Source organism: Pollicipes pollicipes, unplaced genomic scaffold (assembly GCF_011947565.3).
Source record: "Pollicipes pollicipes isolate AB1234 unplaced genomic scaffold, Ppol_2.1 Scaffold_6686;HRSCAF=7923_pilon_pilon_pilon, whole genome shotgun sequence".
Lineage (NCBI taxonomy): Eukaryota > Metazoa > Arthropoda > Thecostraca > Pollicipedomorpha > Pollicipedidae > Pollicipes > Pollicipes pollicipes.
In genome coordinates, this window is record NW_023596921.1 from 7,806,358 (window position 1) to 7,823,337 (window position 16,980).

General features: G+C 54.9%; 1 protein-coding gene across 1 annotated transcript in view; it reads left to right on the forward strand.

Annotated features, from left to right (window-relative positions):
* LOC119107393 (toll-interacting protein-like) overlaps window positions 1–16,355 on the forward strand; it is a 25,962-nt gene extending 9,607 nt beyond the window's left edge. Inside the window, 4 exon segments of the mRNA XM_037230827.1 lie at window positions 7,056–7,133; window positions 7,136–7,168; window positions 15,197–15,382; window positions 16,162–16,355. Coding sequence (XP_037086722.1) covers window positions 7,056–7,133; window positions 7,136–7,168; window positions 15,197–15,382; window positions 16,162–16,269 — 405 coding nt within the window. The 3' untranslated portion in view covers window positions 16,270–16,355.
* Window positions 16,356–16,980: the final 625 nt, after the last annotated feature.

Below are 16,980 nucleotides of genomic sequence, written 5' to 3' on the forward strand. Positions count from 1 at the left end.
TCTAAGAAGTTTTACATGCAGGCTATTTTTTTATTGCGGAGAGATGTAGGACCAACGTACCGGAGAACGTGAGCCAGCTATATTACGGTCATGTTAACCTTACGCGTCGGCCGAACGTACTTTTATGTTGTAGGCATGGTTACAAATGGCTGCCATCACTGCCTTCACATACACCACGTGCGTAGGCGTGCACCGTCCACGAACCGTGTCATTACAGGCCCACAGGTCATCAGTCCTGCTGCCGTCCCCCGCGCCGGGCTGTCCGCCCAGTTATTGTGGGAAACGGTGTCGCCGCACACGGGTGGATGGGGTTCCGGCGTTGGCTTGGTCTCGCATAACCACTAGCATTCATGTAGTTATGATGCGCGATAAACACTTATTTACTGCTGCGGGTCGTCCTATTACGGCTCGCCGTATAGGCCCTGGCGCATAAGGAGCATGCGGCGACATTTACCCTCGGTGCGGTTCGGATATACGGCTTCTAGTCTCTAGTGGACTGACAGCGATATGCTGCGTCTTCTGACGAGTGGTCCCTCGAATGCAGCCCCTGGTCCGCTACTACGCCGTGCCCGCGTTAGGTTCGTGTTTGAAGCACCAGTTGAAAATGCTGCGCACGCCTCGTGGGAACGGTCATCAATCTTCGGCGCCATGTTCGCACGCGTCTGTGTTTATATTGACCGTCGCGGGTGGCTGGCCCCGCGCGGAGCCATTGACAGGCGAAGCCGGTTTCGTTGCGTAACAGTGACCACTCGTTCAGGCGAGCCACTGCGCGTTAACCATTGAACGGTGAAGTTCTTGCAGTGTCCTGAAAACTGGCCGACAGTTTGCTTGGATGGCAAATGGTGGTCAGTGTTAAAAAAGGGTAGAAAATAAGCCTCGCGCTCGATCTCATTTGTGATACAATAAACCGCGTTTCTCACTGCGGCGTCAGTTATGCGCAGTGTTTTACCTTCCCTTCCTTCCTATATGTACAGGTAAATACCTTCAGGTTCAATAATTCTTCAATTCATCCCCTTTCCCATTACTGAAGCTGATTACTTGGCTAAATGCAAGCCTTCCACAATTGATCCAAATGAAAGTCATGCACAATAAGTTAAGTTTTCAATCAGTGAGGCACATACCCCTCCCTAACGCGAACACTGCAACACCCTTGCACTCAGAACAGCGCGGGTGCCGAAAGGGAAGTGGTTGACGCGCCTGCGTAACCGCTGCGCTTTCTGGGAAGCCAGAAATACGGGGTTCGATTCCCCGCGGAGCCCGCCCGTGCCTGCCAGGGTGAGAGGCAGCCGACGCCATGTAGCCTCAGTAGCTGAGTGCGTCGTGAAGCCGCAGTGACACACGAGAACAGCTGCCATGCTATTTCAGTCAAGGTTCTTTCGTGGGGTAGGATACCGGATCAGACAATTAAGTCAGACAGTCGCAGAGTCGTTACCTGTCGTTACGGTCCCACGGGTAACCTCCCTCTTTGACCAATCACGATCGAGGTCACAAGACCGGAGACGTGTCAGGTTATCGGCGTTGGCAAAGGGACACGGAAAGTGAATTGCAGAGAATGAGATCGAGGCTGACGCAAGGATCACATGCCATTTTTCGGGGAACGAAAGCGAAATGTATGTTTTTAAAGAAAGCATGAAGATGTCTGAGCGTGACATTGTGGCACTCGTCACTGTCTTGCGGCGACGCCAGAGAAAAGGTGGCAGTAATTCCCTGTTGTTTTCACCAGTTGACAACCCGAGCTCCCGTGCAGTGCGACACAAGCGTAATCACCTGCACCTCAGGACTCGTGGCTGTCAACCGGCTGGTTGCGGCCGGGTGGCCGGAACTAGCCACTGCTGTGGTGGTTGTGCTGGTCCGGTGTAAAGCATCGCTGCCGGCATCAAGGTGATGCCGGCCCGGACTGACAGAAAGTGAAATGCGTCCATGAGAGGGGCGGATCGCGAAGAGCGAGAAACACTATTGTCAGGCTGCACAGCATATATTATATCTGGTCGAGGTAGCTCTCCGTAAACAGACCGCGGAGATGCGGTGACGCCATTCTGTGACCCGTTGGTTTATCTGCCATCAGTGAACAGATGGTGGTAACGATAGCGATCGCTTAGTTATAGTTTGATACTGACAACACTGTTCACCATAAACATTGTAAAAAAACCGTAAACATATCCAGTTATAACCACACAGCCTATATATATATATATATATATATATATATATATATATATATATATATAATATATATATATGCTATACTCAACCACGCATGCTGGAGCCACCTATCGGTGACCCGCTAGTCGGAACAAAACGCCGCGACGATATTTCATTACGGAGTAGTGGGATAAGAGGTAGATATCAGCACCACCAAAAGTGGTCCCAGCTACTTTGGCAAAGCCGTTTCAAAGGTTTTCTCCCAAATTAAAAGTGGCTGTCGAAAGTTCTTGGTTCTTGCATGGTTATTGAGAAGCCAATGCTGGATTGGTCTGTCGTTATACCCAGAAAAGTAATATTGCGTACTTGTTAGCAGTTATATCTGGTATTAACAACGGCCCTATTTTTAAACTTTTTGTGTAACACGATGATATGATGCGAGCACCACGTTGGTACGTGACTGTTGCCCGCATGTCAAAGGGATTTAATAGCATTTTCCATACCGTTTTTACGTGCCCTAGAAATCTTATCGCTAAGCCTTTTAGTGATAAGTGACATCTTAACTGAGAAGAATCATAAGTAGCTGATCAGATTCTGCCGCCCGGGTGTTAAGTCCTCATTTACGTCTCATTTGGATCTGTAATAGCTGTGCAGGATGCATGACCATATGCATCCCTTATGTTTTCGTCCACGAGTATTGAAAGCGGGTCACTCCTTTGTTTTTTTTGTTTTTGTTTTGCTGGTCGATCGATTCCCTGGGGCATGTAGAGGCCACCGAGCGGTAGAACTGCTGCTCTTCGTCTGCTGCCGTACACGACTTCCAGCAATGTTCGCCTGATGGGTGGCAGACAATGTGGACATTGCTCTGTCAGTCTGCTGGGGGTCGTTTTTTGGTGCATTTCGGTATTTATGTCATGCGCACAGCTCGACGCCCTCCGGTCCGCTACTGGCCATCGTTAACGGCTCTTCCTGTCCCTCGGTGTCCACCGGCCAAATTGTGCTGTTACGGGCTGGTGCCGGCTGAGTGGATGGGTCCAACGTCGCCCGGCATCCATTCAACGGGGGGTGGTGGGGGGGGGGGGGGGGGGGGGAGGGGGAAGCAACTCCACTTGAGCGGACCACATATCAAACTGCGTCCTTCCAACATGCGGTCGACGGCAGGACACTGTCGCTCGCGCTATTATGCTGCTGGTGATTGCGCCTGAACGAACTGACTGCTTAGTGTCGACTCCCTGCGTAATCTCACCGTGCACAAGGCGTAACGACCTGGAGGTCAGGGGACGCGCGCCAAGTTCAAACTTCTGATGGAGGAGTGGGAGAGGGGCTCTGTGTAACCACCTTCAGACCGTTATTGGCGGGATTTCTGTTATGTGCTCGGGTGTAACCAGTAATGCACAGGCACGTTCGGTGACTATCAGTTCAAGCGTCACATGTTAATATGATCCAAACTCACGTATAGCCACGTCTTTGGTCTCCGTTATCCAAATCGGGTTCTTGTAAAGCATGCATACCTCTGATATTTTCGAGTTTCTGTTAACTATTGGATGGCATTCGTACCGCAACGGTCATGGCATATTTAATAATGTATTTACATGTGCTCCTTCCGCCCATAGTTGTACTTCAAACGGCTGTCAGCCACGGGCCTGTCCCCGCTATTTTTTTTCGAGATACGCTACGACTTCGAGGGACGAGCACCTATAAGTAGCCGGATATCCCCTCATGTCCTTGCTTTGAAAAATGGAAACACCACACCTCCACAAGGTAGCTGTGATATTTGCATCAAAAGGATCGAGCGTCACCGCTAAACAAATTAATTCGAACCCAGCAAAATGTCGACTGTTTCCTCATAACTCAATTTTTGTCCAGACATTTGTTGTAAACGCTGGTCCATGCTTCTGTGAAGCTGGTTTTGATGCAGAACGCTAAGTGTGCGTAAAGGAATCATGCCGCACATATGAGCCAACACTGTTGGGTTCTGTCAGTGTTTGCGCAGCATTCCCGACTAGGCCGTCCCACGGGCCGAGATCGAAGAACTGGACTATTGAAAAAAATAAAAAAAAGTATTTCCGTTATTTCTCGGTATCGGTTTGGGGCCGAAACGATACTCATTTCCGGCTATTCGGTACTCGGTTTCTGCTGGAAAGATACCTGTCCATTCTCATAATGTCGGCGTTCTACAAAATGACATTTGAGTGGTACACCTAATCGCCTGCAGGATGCATAGGACACCATATAGGATATCTTGGCCATGGAGGCACGTTGCGTTGCCTGGGCAGCGTTTCCGGCTGCCATTCTAGCCTCGTTACCTGGTCCTTATGGGGGTAAAAGCGTTGATGGTGTCATGCCACGCAGTGGCGTACCTGTCTGAATGGGCGGCGTCCTGGGCGGTAGTGCCTAGCCTTCCACCCTCTCACTACAGGGGCTATCATCAGCGGTATTTGCACTGACCCCTCATCGTGTCCATGCCGGTATGTCAGACAGCGTTGCCCGTACAACAACTCGCTCGAGGATGGAGACAAGTGACCGCAGGGTCTGCTGGCTATAGTTCACTCACAGCGCACGGATCCGAGAGCACGCAAGCCTACGCATTCAGTGACGCCCCAAGACGGCAATGGCGCGGGCTGTGACGGAGCACATGCGATGAATGCGGACGTGTCAGCAAGACGTGCTGCGCCGAGCCGCGTGTGTGACGGTGGCTGACCGGTGTCCGAGTGTGACGGTCGGTAACCGGCGGCCGACAACCGTGTGGACGGAGGGCGGGCACCGTGGGGATGTGCGAGGCAGTGCCGCCGAGTCGGGCGCGTCGCAGCATAGCCAATGTACTCGCGTTTCATGTGCGAGTTGTCATGCCTTCGGTCGTCGCGGGGGCCGGGTCGTTTACGTCTCTGGCGTGCTATGTCGCGGTAGTGTCTGACCGAGTTGATTGGGGATATCAGAGTTGGCAGGAGTAGAGTTTGAAAACTATTGTACTTCGATGGAGGCATGTGAACTTTTTGGTTGTCGGAGTACAGCGCTTGCAGTGCATCCGAAACAATTGTTGGTGTAGGGCATGGGGTCGTGTATTTGATGTTACGCGTAGCGCGCTCGCGTATTGGGTTATAACGCATCCTGAAATTCGAATTGGATTGGCTGCCGTCAAGCCGCGACAAAGATTTGACCACCGCTTGTGTAGGGTGTGGAATGGAACTGAAAACGCTAGCATAGCGAAGAACCAGTACAAGAGAACGGGAAGTCACGAATGCCCGTCCTTCGGCAGTCTTCAAATAGTGGAGTAGTGTTCATCGAGGAGAGAATAGAAAACGTGCCTACGCCCAGCAACGGGGCATGACAAACATAAAAGGCCACTTGTTTGAAGACTTTCTTCAGCGTGATGTTCGAGAGCTGAAAAGCCAAGTCCATACGATAAGTTGTTGCAATGTTTTTTTGTCATTAGCACTTCTTTTAAAAGTCTCTGGTATCCCACTCATCTGTGGGACACCAGAGGCTTTTTAAAAAGGGCTTCTAATCATTCACGGGCAGAAGGGGTTACCAGAACATAGCGTTTTCTTCAGTAAAGATTGCCAATTTATATGGCAATATACCAGTCAATGATGCTATCGCTGCCGTGAAAGCTAAGTCACAAACATTTACATGAAATTGGGTGCTTTCGGTCTAACTGAAAGAGGATATCCGCGGTCTTTTAGAACAGTGTCTCCAGAATAATGTTTTCTCGTTCGGAGTTGGTGTCTTGTGAAAACTGTGCCTTGCTTTTCGAAAAACTAAAAATCGAGTAGGACCATCGGCAGGCAATTTTCGAATTCACTTCTGCTATTGTTTCGATAAAGGCATGTTGCCGAAATGTCAACCCAACTGTATCTCCCTTCCCCTGGTTTTTCTCCGAGGAATAAGGCTAATACTACTGTCTGAATCGCAGATGAGGTAAAACTGGAAACATATGCAATAAACTCGGTCCTGGCGTGGTGAATATGCTGTTGGTGATGGCAATCCGTTCAAAATGTGCATTATGATGATTATTATTGAACACAAATCATAGCAATTTTCACTCAAAAGCAGTGCGCAGCTACGCTGGCTACTGGCAGGACAGATGCTCGTGAGGCATATGGGTATATCGCAGATATTGTCAGCAAATGGTCGTATGTCAGCCACCTCCGTTGTGTGGGGAAAATATGTTTTACTCGTTACTCACAACGGTCGTATTGGTTTTGGTAACTGACATGATAATGTCACCCTGGCAACTGGTCGACGAGGCTTAGTCAAAACCAGGCCTGGGACGGCCGTGCCGCGGTATGTGCCAGTCAAACTCTCCGTAGTTTTGTCTGGCGAAAAACCCGGAGCCGAAATTATCCGTTGAAACGACCTGACGACGACGACGACGAAGCAACCAACAAGCTTGACCACTCAGCTTTGCCGGCTGCTCTTGGGTACAAGCAACAAGCTTAGCTTAACAGCAGGTGCTCTCAAAAGCTTAATAGGCGCTTCGAGCGAAAGCCACCCTTTCACACCATTGGTAGTGGCTTGTAAAAAGTGTCCTTAAACGCTGCTTGCATTGGATGCTTGGACATGTGTATTTTCTTGCTGGAAACTGTTTCCCATGTGCTTTGATATTCACCGAGCGGGATCCCCAATATGTCAAGAGCATTGGTCCCAGTGGTTGGTGCCGGTAAACGCTGTCCACCCTGACGCGATCACTCCGCAGACAGGTGTCCAGTGTCGAGCTCTTTGATGCACCCCTGTTTGGTTATCTGGCGCAACCAGTTGCCATCTGCGTGCTCTGGTCTGCTCCCTGATCAGTCGTAGCGTCTATGGAGGGCGGGTTGGAGCTGACGTTACCCCGCCCCCCAGTCCTGAGCGACTCCGTCCGCGTCTGTGTCTCGCGCTGACCTTGACCCCGGCGCCTGACCCGTGTGCCACAGATCCCTGAGTCGGTGCTGCAAGGCGGTGAAACCTCCGACGACTGGCATCCGCTGTCCGGCAAGCAGGGCGAGGGCAAAGGATGGGCATGATCAACCTGATTATGAACTACACGGTCAGTGGCTGCGCCTCGCGGCTGGATGGTAGCACGGCGAGCAGCCGAGTTCGGCCGTGCCACGATTCACGCGGTGCAGCGCCGATGGGCTCCATGACTGGACGGGGAAGTGGGGCTTGATCGAGTCTAGTGTGGGCTTGATCGAGTCTAGTGTGGGCTTGATCGAGTCTAGTGTGGGCTTGATCGAGTCTGGTGCGGGCTTGGTCGAGCCTAGTGCGGGCTTGATCGAGTCTAGTGTGGGCTGATTGAGTCTAGTGCGGGCCTTGATCGAGTTTAGTGTGGGCTTGATCGAGTTTAGTGCGGGGCTTGATCGAGTTAAGTGCGGGCTTGATCGAGTCTTGTCACGGCCTGCAATCGTCGGCCCCGGCCGACTGGCTAACCCTGCGCGACGCGCTGTCGCAGCGCCTGAAAGCCCAAACTAGTAGTCATACTTGTTGATTTGTGCTTGGCATGGGCGTCGAGGCGCGATCACACACCAACGGTGTCTTGCGAATTATTTATTCCCCGACATCGATAGCGACAGCCGTTGATCACTTATTCAGGGTAGTGGGCCCATCCGGAATCGATATCCCACAAGTTGGACACATTTCTTTTCATTGGCGGGGAAGCGCATTACGTGCACTGTGATTGATAAAGCTGATTATAGGGTAGTTCCCATGAGCATCTCACTCAGCGGAACGGACGTGGCCCCATTTGCCCAGCCCCCATCGAAGTACGTTGGTAACAACTCGACCGGCGTACTGTTCGCGCTACCCCATTGGGGACTTTGTGTTAAGATCTGTTTGTCGCAGAGCTATGAACCGAATTGTCAGGTCAACGCCGATGCAACCCGACACTGAGCGGAAGATTGTTTAGTTGCCCTGAGCCGATCCATTGCCGGTGGTTGTCTGCAGAAGCCAAACCCCCACGGCGAACGGGCCAAGTTTTCATGCGCGTTATGCTTTGAATTTTTGTAAACTTTCCGGAATATCCATAGGTCTCAGCGGCCTCAATCGGTAACGTGCCGGGTGGTCAATCGAAATGTTCGTTTGTTCGAATTCAGGGCGTTCAAAAGACATTTGTACAACATTTGTTGTAGTGTATAGCTCCTTGAAAGTTTTCCTGCAAAAAGTCTGGGGCACAACTTGCATTAAGTTTGTGACACATACGCGACGTTTGTGGACACATACATGAACTATTGTGACACATACGCGTCGCCACGTTACCAGCTGCCAGATATTTAGTTCAAGCTAGCCTAGAAATGTAGAACCGTTTTTAGTAGAACTCTAGCCTACTTCGCACGTCTAGTGTATTTAGTTGAATGCTGCATTGTTGTGTACTGAACTTGTTCGGCCCGGCATCCATTACGCTGCCATTAGCCTAGCACTGGAGTCGATGGCGGCTGTCGAGCTCCGCACCATGAAGCCGCGCCAGCTTCCGGCCGGCCATTGTGTGAGGCTCTGTGGGCTTTACTGGCCAGTCTGTCATGCTGGGGCCGCGTCGGCGGGCCGTTGCGGCGGCGCCTCTACCACGCGGAACAAATGGCCGCCGCGCTGCGGCCGGGGTCGACTCGCAGGGCCGTCACGGGGCTGTTACAAAACATAAACAACCGCGTGCTGGGGACGGCTCGCACTGCCGCTCGGGCTGGGCGCGGCGGGTCTGCCGGCGTCCGGCCCGCTCGCGTGGCGTGTAATGTGCAGATTGGGGCTCTTTGAGGGGACTTGGAGGACGAGATCTGCCGTCCATGCTGCGGGTATATCGTGAAACAATTCTACCTCGTCTGTTGTAACTATTTCGTCCTGTGAAGAACCCGTCTGATGCCGGTTTATCGCCGACGCCATGCCGCGTGGTCTTGGCCCGGTGAATTAGCTGCAAAATTTGCTGGCAGTACTGCGGCTCAAACGTGCTGCCATGCCCAGAAATCGGGCTACTGAGTTCAAGTCAGCCAGTCGGCCATTTGCTGTGCTAGAACGCTGGGCCGGGGTGGTGTCTTGGGTCGACACCGGCACGCGCTCACGGTACGTGTGTTTCGGGAAGCCGTACGATTTTGTTGTCGGACTGGGTCACATCGACGTAGTATGTCACAATGCCCCGGAAACAGCCGCTGTCTGCGGTATCCGTGGACGAAAACGTTTCTGGTGATGTGTGGATGACTGCTACTGAGTCCGGCGGCTGGTCGGGGACGCTGGTCCGTTCCGACATGCCGTGTTCAGATGTGCATACGCGCGCTATTCTTAACCTGGATGCCTTGTAACAAGTTCAGTCACCCCCATGCTATCAATGTCGGTTAGATTTCGCTCTGGTGACCGGCAAATGAACCTCATTAACTGACGGAGACCGCAAGTCAGAAGCCGCCGCGTGCGTGCCTCGCCTGATTTGGTCCGTGCAGGCTCGCTCGCCGGCCGGCGGAACGGGCGTCGCTTGACGTCGCGCCGGCTCCGTTTGACCGGGAATGTTCCAATCAGCGCCGGCGACGCCGGACGATCGTCTCATCACGCTAACGAGCCGGCCGTAATGACCGCCCTGACTCGCCGCTCCGTCATCCGAGCCACTCGGGCAGCACGTGCCTGCTCTGGCTGCCGGCACCGGCCGGCGCTGGGCGCTACTTCCCCCGCTGGGGGGAGGCCGTGTGACAGTTGCGAGTCGCAGTATGTGAGCTCTGGCTTTTGGCCAGTTTTTTTCGAAATGGCAGGCTGTCACATTGGTGTCGTATGTTTCTAGCGGCTCGCAGCCTGAGAACGCCACACACGTAAGCTAATCCTCACACACTCACACAGCGCAATCATTTCGTCCGGATCAGCTCTGGCCAGTATCGCGCAGTGGACAACTCTCGGCTGCGTCGCGAGGCGGTGTATTTCCCCGACCGGGGTTCGCCCGCTGACGCTCGGACGCCGCCGCCACCGCCGAGCCGATTCGCCGAGCTGGTTAATTGACGTCGGGCCGTCGCAGGCGGTCGCTCGGACGGCGGAGTTTCGAGCCGGCCGGCCCGGACCAACTTTTGCGCGCCGTGTTCGTCAGCGTGTGGCTGGCCGACCGCCGGAAGCAGGACCGCCCATGGCTCCGCTCTCCGGCCAGGCGCCGGCCGCCTGTCGGCAGCTCGTGACACGCGACCGGTGTCCGGCGGCGCGAGCCGGCGACCGGCGCCACCGGACTAGCATCACCTGACGCTCACCTGACGCTGACGCATTGCCCCGTGTGACTGGCGGCTCTGCCAGGTTTTTGGAAACCTAAGTATAATGCGCAGATTTGTAACAGACCAGGTAGCAGCGTGTGTGTGCACTCGTATGACTTGGACGGACCGATCCCAGCGAGAAGGCGGTGAGATCTGTGCGGTGTTATAATCATAAGCACGCCGCGCTCAGCGTTACAGGTGCCCGAGGGGGAGGGGAGCTTGCCATGACTGGAACGTCCGTCCCCAGCCAGCGGTGGTAAGACGTGTGGGGTGCACAGCTTGGCTGCTGCGCTCATCCACTTTGGGCGTCTCCAACAGCCCTCGTTTCCGCAACGCAATTTCGTATGTAATGGAAGACAGATAGTTTCCAGATGTATTCAGATTGGCCGGGGAGTCAAGCCCGAGCGAACAGAAGTTATTCAAGCCAAAAGTTTCAAGGTTATTCAAGCCAAAGCAAATTTGCGGGACTTACCCGTTGATTTGCGAGGAATATATCAGTGCAGTGTTTCACTGATCGCTGCGTGTTTTTGTCGTCGCAAGAACGTTGATCACATTTTTTAATCGTAACAGATTATTTAGTCCACGCCCACTTCCAATGTGTTTGTTTTTCTGCATATTTCCATATCTTGCATGAGCGATAACGCCCGCGTTACGAGGATGCTGTCATGCCATTCACAAATACTGCCCGCAGGAGGATGCCAGGCAGTGAACGGCTAGGTGGTTGCGGCTGGCAAACCTCAGATGATATATATGTGCGGCTTGCGAACCTCTGATGAAATGTACGTGCGGCTGGCAAACCTCTGATGGGAGTTTCTTGCGGCTGGCGGACCTATCATGAAATGAACATGTGGCTGGCAAACCTCTGGTTGGTGTGGGTACCCGTGGCAGTCCTGTGACGTCACCCCGTTTGCGACGGCCCTCCGTGGTGAGCGTGAACTGCACGGGCATCGGTTCGGTGGCGGACACGGTCGGCATCCGTGTGGATGTCGACGGGCGGGCGTCCGCCGGCCCGCGCCCGACTCCGTGCTGGCAGCACGTGTGACAAGGTAGCCCCCCGCTGCTGCGCGTGCTTGCTTCCCGCCCGCCCATGGGTAGATACGCAACCGGAGCTCGTCTCTCCCGCGCGGGTGGAGAGGAGTCTCTCCGCGCGGGGGAGGACCGCAGCATCGGCGCGGGGTGAGCGGGGGTGGGGAGGGGTCTTCGCTCGGGAGAACGGCAGCGCAGACGCCGGGTAACGTGGCTGTGTAAACGACAGCGGAGGCCAAGCACGTACTTATCATCCTCCACCGTGGCCGGTTTGGGCTGTTACGCTGGGATGGGATGCCCATCAGCTGGGATGCTCATTGCTCCCTGAGCCCTTGGCAAACACGCGGTCTCACGTCTGAACGAAACTGTTTTCGGTGCCTGTGTTGCACATTGCGTCAGTGAGGAGCGGGCAACAGGGGAGCCCTGAAGCGCCGGGTGGACCGGGCAGCTTCCCGCCGTGTTTCGTGTTTCATCGGTGTATACTTACGCTTCAGTTTCGCTGCAGGCGTCGGTACGTTCGGTAATGACCAACGTCCTTAGTTACCGTTTCCAGCGACGGGGGGGGGGGGGGGGGGGGGAGGAGGGAGCAAGAGGTACAACGCCCTTGATGCTTTGCATTTCGCGCAGCTCTCAGTCCGGCCGCCCATTCGCGGCGGCGTGCGGCCTCGCCCTCTGTGCCATGTACGATCGAAGCCGGGCCGACTGGCTGATTGGAAAGCGTTTAGCGCGCCGGCTGCCGGGCGCCGCAATGGTGCAATCGATGCCAGTGTTTGTACCTGCCGCTGGCAGCTGCGCTGGACATGGCGGCGCTGAACGCCCTTGCAGTGAGATATGGGCAGGCGGCTAATGCAGGTTGTGCGCCCGGTGGGTAGCGGCTCGGCCGTCCGCTTACACCGCGTCCGTTTACAATCGGTGACCTTTCTGGATCGTTTCGTCGTCGCGGACCCTGTTCAGGCGCTCGCGAGGCGCCGATTGGCGGGCAGTGTCATTGGCGGCCCCCATGATGCCGCGGTGGGGGGGGAAGGGGGTTGAAGAGACGTAATGGCATGACCCGGCTGTTGCGCTGGTGCTGTAATCTGATGCCTCCTTAAGCGTACCTTGTGGCGTGGACACTGGGTCAACCACAGAAGCTATCCAAGCTGTTTTTGCGGTATTTGTGGTGTCAAATAACTGACTGTAACCGTGTAAACTGCTGTATTTCGATGCATGATGTCAGCCGGGCAGGGCTGGCGTGCCCTGTCCGCGGGAACAGACAGCGGCAGCTGGCCGTCTCGCGGGCGCGCCGCCCGGCCGATCAGGACACAGCGCCACCGGCTCCTCGCCGCCGAGCGACGCCTCACGGCTGAATAAGCGGGAAGAGTATATTTAAAGCGTCGTCCGGTGCGTGACAGAGATGCAAAATGGCGCAAAGTAAGCAGGGGCGAGTGAAAGGAAAAACATCACCGATATTTTATCCGGAAGATAAGCGCAGATAAAAAACAGGCGCATTTAGCGGGTCCTTCTCAGGGCCTTGATTCTGGCCGGGGTGGGGACTGTAGTGCTTAGACACTTCTGATGCTGACCGGGGTAGACTGTCGTGCCAAGCACGTCTGATGCTGAACGGGGTGAGACTGATGTCGTGCCAAGACGCCTATGATGCTGACCGGGTGAGACTGTCGTGCCAAGACACTCCTGCTGCTGACCGGGGTGAGACTGTCGTGGCCAAGACACGTCTGATGTTGAACGGGGTGAGACTGTCGTGCCAAGACGCCTCTGATGCTGACCGGGGGGGAGACTGTCGTGCCAAGACACCTCTGATGCTGACCAGGGTGAGACTGTCGTGCCTGGACCTCTCTGTGAGGCGTTGCGTGGATTGTCGCTGCCCCTCTTCACTTCGCCTGACGTCACGGGGTCGTTCACTAAGGCGGCGTTGCTCTGAGTCAGCTCGTGGAAAAACACACCAAATTATGTGCCCGGCGTCAGCTCGGGTCCGTCCAGCCGCTCCATTGTAGCGACGTGGACGGCCCGCGCACAAACACGGAATAGGACGGCGCGTAATGAGGCCTGTCCTGGTTTTGTTTGGTTTATCATTTCTTATCGCTGGGTACTTCAGACTGCCGGATTGGGTTGGCGACCTTTCTGCTTGGCGAGCCAGCATATTGGCAGCAGTGAGCTGGCCGACCAACCGTACCGTGTGAACGCCTGGACAACTTACCGGGGATTACTGACATGTTTTTCCGATGCCCTAATGGAATGCAAACAATGATGTGTTCGACTGACCGTGTGGATTGAAAATGTCATGCCGATGGCTGGGTTGCGGTGTCACGGGATTGTTCAATCTCTGGTCATACGTCACTGCCTGAACGCCTGTCGACCCGAGGTAACACACGTCATCCGCCGTGGAAGATTGCATTTAATGCAATCCTCTTATCTTATCAGATATTTAATGCGATATTTAATGCAATCTTTAATGCAATCATTTTAATCCAAGTTGGTCACCACCAAGGTCGCCGTAATCCAAAGTCGTAAATAATAACCGTCGTAAATAAAATCTTGGCCACCGTAATCATCAAGGTGTATTTCAGGTGTAATATTTTTCAGGCTGCCGATTACGATTACGTTTCCAAACATTGATTTTGCCATTTTTGGTCGTGGTCAGTGGGTGCAAAGATGTAATCATATCAGAAGCGTCACTGGCCGGGCCACTGAGGCGCAAGACGTGCTGTTAGTTAAGGTGATGACTCTCTCGTCTGTGGCCCGCTCATCATAAGCTCTCTCCCCGCTTGGCCCATGCCGTCCTAAACAACCCTTCCACACGGCGGGGATATTGGCTATCATCCACTGTTTGTGGCCGTCTGGTTTATGGGTTCACGCCGTGGACACATAATGGCGCTATTGTCGCTGGCAGTCCTGGAATGGGATCACGCGGCCGTAGCTGATCTGCAGAGTATCCGGCTGGAACATTGCTGCTTTTAGGACGTAAAGGAAGGGATGAGCTCCGTCCTTGTTCTGACTCCGGGTACATGGTAATTTCAGCATTAGATGAACGGTGGCGTTAAAGGCCTTGATGTGAACTACCTTAGAAGTGTAGATCCGCGGCGAAGTCATCTATTAATGAGCTATCTGAAGGGTCTGCCTTTTAAGCGCGCGGCTCCTCGCGCTGAAATGTAACACTCAGTGGCTTGACTGGAAACGATGACCTCCAGCTGGAAGCCGAGGTTGTTCAGGGACCTCAGACACGGCACCAACGGCATACCGAAGCTGCTTTCTGAAAAAAACAGAACCATATCATGTGTATCGTCTACGGAATTGGTTTCGAGTAGAATGGGTCGATCTACCGCGGGGAGATGTTAGGCACATACCTTTCTGCCAAAAAACATTTCAGCTGCTTATGTTTGTGACCAGCCTTTTGCATCGTCGGTCACATACATTAATGTTGCGTCCTGTTGCGACTGATCGCTGTGTTATGCGCCAGCCGCACGCTGGTGTGGTAGACAGGCACAAGTGGCGTCACCGCCCTTGGTCCTCGAGCCTACCCTATCCGCTGCTGATAGTGACATGGTGCGGATGCAGCCGCCTTTGACGTGTCAGCTCTGGTAGTGAACATTTTAGCACGCGAAAAATTTCCGTTGTTGGCTTGGTTATATATATATATAATTATATATATATATATATATATGTATATATATATAAAGAGTTTCCAGGCCTCAGCTGTTGTGCAGTGTCTCGTCCTCCAGGCCGCGTGGTGAGAATGGACCGCTCTGTCGACTGTGGCAGGCCCTGAGTCATCGGTCACGCCTTTACCAGCGCGTGTGTCGTTTGTCTCCCGCCCCACCACCCGTCTAACGGCTGCCGTCGCGCCTGCCCCGCAGCCGCTGACGGGGGAGATGCCGATGCCGGCACCGGGCTCGGTGCCGATGATGATGGCTCCGCAGGCCTACCTCGGCCTCATGCCCACCATCGGCGTACCCATGTACGCGGCGCCGCCGCCGCAGCAGCCGGCCCATCCGCAGCCGCAACCGCAGCAGCCGGCCGTCAAGCCAGAGGACGTCGCGCAGGTGGGAGTGGTGGCGCCGTGCTGTGGCGGCGGCCGGAACTGGTGGAATAGGTGGCGCTGGCGTGCGGCGCGTCACCTACATCATTGGGACGGGATGGGTCTGGGTCTGTCTTGTCTCGCGGGTTTTCAAGCGTGTGTTTTCTTGCGGTTTTTTATTCCGCTGTTAGTTGAATTGTTTAAAGCAATTGGGTGACAACTGTTGAAAAGTGTACTTCGACCAAAGAATCAGCTGACGTGAGAAGGTTGCCGTTGTCATTGGGGCTTGCATTCAGCTGCTGAGGCTCTATGGCGCCGCCTGCCTCTCACCCTGGCAAGAAGGCTGGGCACCGCGGGGAATCGAACCCCTTAACTCTGGTTTCCCAGACGCGCGTTGGCTAACGCAGGCGCGTTAGATGAAGTGGGTTGCCGACTTTACCACATATTCAATTGGTCTTCAGTCAAGGTGCCTTTTACAGTTCTAAGCGCTGGTCGGCGGTGCGTGACCTCTTTGATGTAGTTGACTTGCGCTCCGCTGATCTGTACCAGTGTGTACCCAACTCATTTGAAAGCCAGTGAATCATTTGTTGTACTTGTTATGTTCTGCCCCGTCGCGGTTTGGCTACCTCACTCATTTGGCAGAATGTGGACTTCATTAAACTACACACACATGTTGATAGCCATCTACAAATGCAGCTCGCAAATGTCCCCCGTCCTTCGGGTCACATTTGCAACGTCAGCGCGAACTTTTTCCTGGATATTCTGCCCGTCCCTGACGCCACCACGTGCCGCTGCTTCCTGAAGGAGATGTTCCCGGCCATGGACGACGAGATCATCCGCTCGGTGCTGGAGACGCGTGGCGGAGACAAGTCGGCTGCCATTTCGAGCCTGCTGGAGCTCACGGCCACCTAGTGCGGCGCGTGGGCTGCGCCGGAGCGGCGCCGCCGCCTCCCGCGGCTCCAGCGCGACCCGCCCTGTGGCGTGCCGCCGGGACGGCCGGTGCACGTCACGTCGTCTGGCTGTGGGCGGTCACGCCTCTTCTGAACACTGCTCCCTCACGCTGTCCGCTACAGCGGCGCACCACACCTCCACTATGCCTCCCCCGGTTTTGCTTTCTTTCCCCTGCGATTCCCCGCCCTCTGTTCTGCGGTTTCCCCGCACCGCTCTTCTAGCACGCCGTGTCTCCGTTTCCCTCCTGCCGCCGCTCCCTCCGCCCCGCTCATGTGGGTGGCAGCGCCGTCTGTTTCGCTCCGCTCGGAGCAGTTCTCACCGCTTCCGCTGCGGCCCTCCATACAGCTCTCGTAGTGCTGCACCTCCGTCCGCGTGACCCCCACGGTCCTGTTGTCCGGTGTCCGCCCCCTCCCCTCCCCATGCTGGCGGTCAGCCCGCCTGCTCGCCTCGGCCGGCCGGGTGGAGCGGCACGCCCGCGTCACGCCCGTGTCCTCCCCCTCCCCTCCCCATGCTAGCGGTTAGCCCGCCTGCTCGCCTGGGCCGGCCGGGTGGAGCGGCACGCCCGCGTCACGCCCGCGTCCTCCCCCATCCCTCCCCATGCTAGCGGTTAGCCCGCCTGCTCGCTTGGGCCGGCCGGGTGGAGCGGTACGCCCGTGTCACGCCCGTGTCCTC